This window comes from Haemorhous mexicanus, chromosome 8, assembly GCF_027477595.1.
Source record: "Haemorhous mexicanus isolate bHaeMex1 chromosome 8, bHaeMex1.pri, whole genome shotgun sequence".
NCBI classification, from domain to species: Eukaryota; Metazoa; Chordata; class Aves; order Passeriformes; family Fringillidae; genus Haemorhous; species Haemorhous mexicanus.
In genome coordinates, this window is record NC_082348.1 from 31,480,002 (window position 1) to 31,486,494 (window position 6,493).

General features: G+C 38.7%; 1 protein-coding gene across 6 annotated transcripts in view; it reads left to right on the forward strand.

Moving 5' to 3' along the window:
• The window catches only part of TFPI (tissue factor pathway inhibitor), a 140,998-nt gene extending 134,867 nt beyond the window's left edge, over positions 1 to 6,131 (forward strand). For 3 of the 6 annotated variants that reach the window (XM_059853471.1, XM_059853472.1, XM_059853474.1), the window contains 2 exons: positions 5,231 to 5,413; positions 5,771 to 6,131. In XM_059853471.1, the coding sequence (XP_059709454.1) occupies positions 5,231 to 5,413; positions 5,771 to 5,883 (296 nt within the window). In that variant the 3' untranslated portion in view covers positions 5,884 to 6,131. Of the gene's footprint in view, positions 1 to 358; positions 592 to 3,350; positions 4,586 to 5,230; positions 5,452 to 5,770 lie in introns of those variants that run through there. The other 3 variants (XM_059853473.1, XM_059853475.1, XM_059853476.1) reach the window with 3 other exon arrangements.
• Positions 6,132 to 6,493: the final 362 nt, after the last annotated feature.

Here is a 6,493-nt window from a genome sequence, read left to right on the forward strand (position 1 = left end):
AAAAGAACATTTGGATTTTAGAACATAGCATAGTATAATATATTTAATACCAAAATGTTTGTATTTTCACTGTGACCATATTAAACTCACTTTTGGGTTGAGTATAATCACAGGGAGTAGGAATTAATTTTAAATGCTTTAATTAATTTAATTAATTTTAATTGAATTAATTTAAAATGTCTCTCCAAGGTGTTTTTGCACTATGTACTATAATGCAGATGGGAGTCTGGACCTTTACTGAGGAGGGATAAGTTTTGACAGTATCAGCAGCTGGACACTGTCCACTGTAGGTGGCTGCTGCTTGCTCACACTGTACAGGGTGATTGAATTTGAAGCGTGTCGTTTTTATGATCCACAGTTGTGCAAGAGGAAGCAACAAACAGTTGGAAAGAGCCTGAGCATTCTCACCAAGTATTCGTGTTGGTTTTTTGCTTTTGCACTTGCTTGCACTTTTGAGGACTGGGTGATGATGCAGAGACTCGCTAAGGTTTTTGTATTTTATATGTTCTGTAAGATGACGGGTGTGGAGGTGGCATTCCTGTGCTCTTTGCTTAGAGTGGAGTGTTCAATAAAGCATGAGTGTGTGTTGTACCCTGTTTTTTGCCTGCACTGTAATCTACAAGCACTGCTGCTTTGATGTAAGTTTCTGTACAGTTGTGTAGTTTACCATATGAAAAGCATCAATGCACTCTGTTATTTAAATGAATGAATATAAAACAGTAAAGCTTTTGGCAGCCCATTTTACTGAAAACTGTGTGAATTACATCAGGTCTGGTAATAAGTCTAGGGGCATTAAGAGGCATGCACATTCGCTGAAGGTTTTTATTCATAGTATGAATGCCTGAATTCTCCAAACAGCTAACCTATACCAGGAAAGGAGCAGGCTTTGCTATGTTTTCTCAGAGGAAATGGAAGGGGTTTTGACTGTGCCAGCAATAGGGAATTTTCCTGCACAGCAAACTTTGAGGGTAAGAGAAAGAGAACTGAAGACTGATGGAACAAAGGGTCAGTGTAGCAGATGGGTCGGGTGAGAAGCACACCGAGGAAGGACCAGAGAATTTCAGTGCAAAGTCCAAAGACCCAACAGGTTCTTCCTAATTGTGTGACCCTTGTCTGCCTCATGCAGCCTCCTGCTCCTGCTCTGTTTATCAGCTTGTACCCTTCAGGCTGCTGGAACGGGCTGAAACGAGGTGCTTTTGTGCAACCCCACTAGAGGGGAAGGCCAAAACTGACAGCTGGTTTCTCCACAGAGACATGGAGAATATTGTCTCTCTTGCTGCTCTTTCTAGAGGTGCAGCTATTAAGGGAAGCTCCGAGGCAGAGTCAAGTCACATAAATGTGCAGGGTAACTGTCTGTAGCTTTCTGTGAGGGACGAGAATTTGACTTCACATATGCGGTGAGGATCAGGGTGAACTGTTTGGGATGGACTGGGTGATGTGCATCTCCTCAAGCACAGGCAAATTGGTCTGCCATTGTAATATCTATTTGCTATGTATATTGGCCTGGCTATGTATCTTTTTCAGAGACCTTTTAAAAAATTAAATATAATTTAGTGAATTTACACTAAAATATGAAAAAAAAAAAAATTACAAGGAGTTGTCTCTTATAGAATACCTCACCTCACAATTGACATGCTATTTCATCTTGATTTTAAGAAAAAACGTTTTTTTGGTATGTGTAACTGTGTAAAAATATCAGGTTTTTAGATTTACAATATAGTTGTTGATCTTCAGAAGATTAAACTGTTCTATGTCCAAATAAAGCAAACCGTGGATACAGACGTGAAGTTTCTAGCACTCTCAGCAATGAACTTTCTGCTGAGATTGAAGACGGTTCAGGTCTCACTCTGCTGAAACATCTATAATAACTTTTACTCTCTGTAAACTAAGAAAGAGTGAGGCTAAGAATCAAAGCTTTCCTTTTATGTGATCTATGGTAGAAAATTGCAAGCACTATACCTACATTTAATTTGTGAAGTTTGAGTGGGAGACAGGATCAAAAGTCAATCTTCAGCTCAGCGAATTTTGAAATAGCACAAGGATGCAGGTCCTGTGAGCGCAGAGTCAGGGTCATCTTTTGCTGATATAAATTGGCACAGTTCTATTTGCTTTAATGGATCTGCACCAATTTATACCTGTGGATTACTGTCAAGTGCAGATGACTCATTATTTTTGGTATAGCCTGTCCACTTCAAGATTCTTTTATTTTTGCTTTGCTGCAACCAGAAATGAGGAGCTGAAGTCTGCAGATATTGAAAACCTGGCAATAAACCTGAAGCTTCATGAATGTCACACACTCGTGTCTGGGGAGAAATAGTGCTCACTGCATTCCCTTTCCCCCCAGGATCATTTCAAACTTGTTTTCTAGTGTGAATAATTAGCGGTCCATTGTCACACAAGCCCTGGAAAGCCTGAGGAATAAGGGTTATTGTTGCAATGCAGAGTTAGGGTTCTTTCTGATAAATGTGAGTCTGTATCTAGATGTGCATTTTTCAGAGATTCTGAGATTGATTAATCTCTGATTTTTCAGAGATTATGATCATGTCATCTGTTTGTACCTCAGGGGGAATGGGATTCAACAAAGGGCTGTATTATAGGAACTGAATCTTAAACCATACAATGTATACCTCTACTTTTTAATGTGGTTTTGTGGCTCGTGGGACTTTTGCTTCTTTCCTTTTCTTTTTTTCTTCATAAAAAAAAGCAGGAGAGAAAACTTTTCAACAACTCTCAGAAAAATGGGGCTGTAAAATAGAAACATTTGGCAGAGAAACTCAAGAATAGGCATAACAGCTCAATTTTCTGTTCCATCACATCCATAAATACAGCACTAGGAGCTGGAGCTGAACAGAGAACTCACCTGCTGTAATGTCCTGGTGACATTGTTTACACACCGCCTCACAGGCTTTCACGTTGTCCTGCCAACAGACATGCTGGGCATGACATGGGGAATGTTTTCTGCTTACCTGAAGTCAAGTCTTTTAGTGACCAGTACATTCAAATAAATTCATCATTTTTATGATCTTCAGCATAGAGGAAGTTAGGATAAGTTATTTAGTTTTCATTTTAAAATGCTGTTTTGTTGGAAAAAAATGGCTCCAGGTGGCAAAATTAAGAGGTTTTCTTCACGGGCTGGTTGCTTCTGTGAGTGAAGAACATGCAGGTATTTTGAAGACGCACAAGGAACAGTGTATTTGGGGCATTTATCTGACAATGACATAGGCAAGGAATAACATAATTGTTAGGAAGAATACAAGAGGGATTCTGAATAGCACCTGGCTCTCTCTGGTGCACTGTACATGCACAGGCAGTCCTTGTTTACCTCATCACTGGCTCCACGGTTCCCCCAGATCTTGCAGTCATTGTGGGAACTCCTTCCCGAGGGGACTGTGGACTCCCTGGAGAATTCTACATGGCAGATAAGTAATTTTCATTACAAAGTGTCTATTGGAATTCTGTTATAATAACAAGCCTGTGCTGTTTGGCCCTTTGCTCACTGGCAAACCTTTCTGCTCTGTTCTTTGTAGGTTCCGAAATTAGCAGGTTTAAATAGGCAAGCTCTGCTGAACATATGCTTTGGAAACTAACCTCCTCTCCAGCTAGAGAGAGATTAAATTAGTTCCAGGCTCAAGAGTTCTCAGAGCAGCACCAAAAGCATTGCCTTAGTTAATTTAACTATCAACTTCATTTTAAAAAACAGTAAGTTTAATAGAGATTTTATCAATTGTGGACTTCTACTCTGTCGCCAGAGCGAAATTTGGTCTTGCAATTATGAAAAGAAGTTAAGAGGTTTTCATTTTATAACTTGAAACTAACTTAGTCTATCTTGAAAAAGCAACCCATTACTCGGTTTATAAATTTCAGATTTTTTTTTTTTAATAGTATGATGTTGCTAACACACCATTCTATTTCTTTCTCAGCAATTTTCATACTTTTTTCACCAGACCAGTTCAGCAATTATACATTTCAGATGAACCTTTTTTTTAGCAGCTGTACCATATGTAAGACACCTAAGATGCAGCATGTGCTTTTTGGATATTTTGTCAGGCTCCTGCATTGTCCAGGTTTTTAATGCATAACTTCTTGCTTTCAGCAACTCATCTGCTTCCCACTTTTGTGACCACAGGATGTCTTCAGCTTTCCTGCAACCCGAATGATTTCCTCAAATTTTTACTTTGTTTTTCCACTGAACTCCTTCTGTGTGGCTTTGTATCTTCAAGAGTTGCATCTGACTGGCTTCACATGTGCATTTATGCATTCATTTATTGCATTTATGCACCCAGTTCTGCTGCTTCCTGAGGAAAAATGGTGCTCTTTTGGGTCCCACATAACTGCTCCCATAATGGCTCCCACTCAGCTTCTTGCAGCCTGTGCAGCAATTTTACCAGTTCCTATTTTGTTTATTAGTCACTCTGGGGTGATAGATGATGGAGTTCTTCCAGGTTTGGGAATTCTGGCATGGATTTGCTTCTTGAACTTGTTCCAGTGCCCACGTCCTTTGGCTACCCCAGGTTCGTCCTCCGGTGTTTCAGTTCTCACTTGCAGCCACCCTGAAGGAGCAAACCACCAGCCTCTCCTTGGAATGGTAAAATCCTGCCAGCAGCACTAACACACCAGCATCTCCACTGATTTCTGCACTTGCTCTTCACACTCAGTGCTTTTTATATTCTGCAAATTGCAAGCTAGTGTTTTATAACTGCTCAATGGTTGCTGACAGACCCTGTTACTTAGGTCAAGTTTTCTGTAGTCATTCAGCAAACTCAGCACTGAGGTATTGAATCTTACATTGGAAATGCTGGGTACTTTTACCTTCTCCTTGATCCCAGAATGTCTAGCAGTGATTTGCTCCAGTAATTATTAGAAATATTTACCGTCATTTTAAAGATGTCCAGGTTTAATTTATTTCACTTCACTTTCTACAAATGAAACTCCTCAAAAGGAATTTGTGTGCTCTCTCCTATGGTAGAAATGGCAATTTTATCACTAACAACACAAGTAAAGATACAGCTTTCAGGTAAGCTTTTGCTGGCAATCCAAAGACAGGATGGCATTTTGCTGTGCTTTTTTTTTTTTTTTTTTTTTTTTTTTTGTAACCATAATAGATGCTTATGCCGAGTATCTTGGATATTCAGGAGAGCTGAATTAAATTAGCCAAAACACTTCAAATAATATTGACATAAAACAGAAACGCTGCAGTGTTGTCTCACCTTGGTTTTCTTGGTACTTTCAGAACCTCCTGCTATCCTTTCCTTGTGCACGACCCCCATGGACAGAGGGCTTTGCAGAGCCAAAGAATTGAGATTTTTCTACAACTTCTCGACTGGAAGGTGTCGCCCCTTTAGCTACAGCGGTTGTGGTGGGAATGAGAATAATTTCATCTCCAGGAAGTCGTGTTTGAGGACCTGCAAGAAAGGTATGGGAAGTGCTACTGCCCCTGGCTATGGCTCAGAGGTAAATATTGTGCAGGTCAAAACATTCTCTTGCCACTTTTGGTAGTAAGGATTGGCCTGGTCAAATGCAACAGCTGGAAGTCTCAGGAAAGTGAAAATGGAAATCAGGAGAGATACAGAGCTAGAGAGAGAAGGAGGGACAGTAAGTGCAGGGTAAAAGAACAGCAAAAAGACAACTTGGCATTGGTCAGGCGTATGAAAATTTTAGGTAAGACAATGTTTGTTTCTTTTTTTTTTTAAATTAATTGAAACGAGCCTTGTCTCTTATTTCTGATAATCTTGGATGTCTTCTAGTCTTACTTTGTTAATTTTACCTTTAGGATTCAATAATAAAAAAGGTGAAAGAAGACTAATAAGAATCAAGAAAAAAAGAAAGAAACAGCCAGTAAAGTCCCTGGGCATGGAAATCATCCCTGAAGCAATGCAACTTTGATTTTTATGGAAATGTGATGTAAACTGCTCTTCACTTGTGAATGAAAACCTTCCGTGTACACCATTAAAATATATTTACCGATTATTTTGATTATGTATTACTAAGTTGCTTATATTTTTTATGTATTCCTCAATCATGTTAATAAACATTACCTCTTACTTTGCTAAAGGCTTTTAAATTGCAGTTTGCTTGTATATAATTGTCAGAGGCGCAGCAGGACAATAAATGTTGTGAGTGAATGGTTAAAATGCAGAGAAGATTCAAATTTAATTTCTTACCCCATTATTCTTTTTGCATTCTATTTTTGTACAAAAGAAAGCATAATACTTGTGAAAGAATAATCACTAGTCAAGCATGATTGTTTCAATCATCAATTAAAAGATAGGTGTATTGCTATAAAAAGGAAATAGGCACTGGATTTGTTTTAATCAGATTTATTTTAGGTTGTGCAGACCTAGATTTAACTCCATTGAAGTGCATATAATTACAGTACTGTAAAATGAGTATGAAATCAGAATTAACCCATCAAAATCCACAAAGGGAGTGTTAAAGCTGTAAAGGTGTAAAGCAGAGTGGCAAATTTTTGGGAAGATTTATAATTGTATGCGTT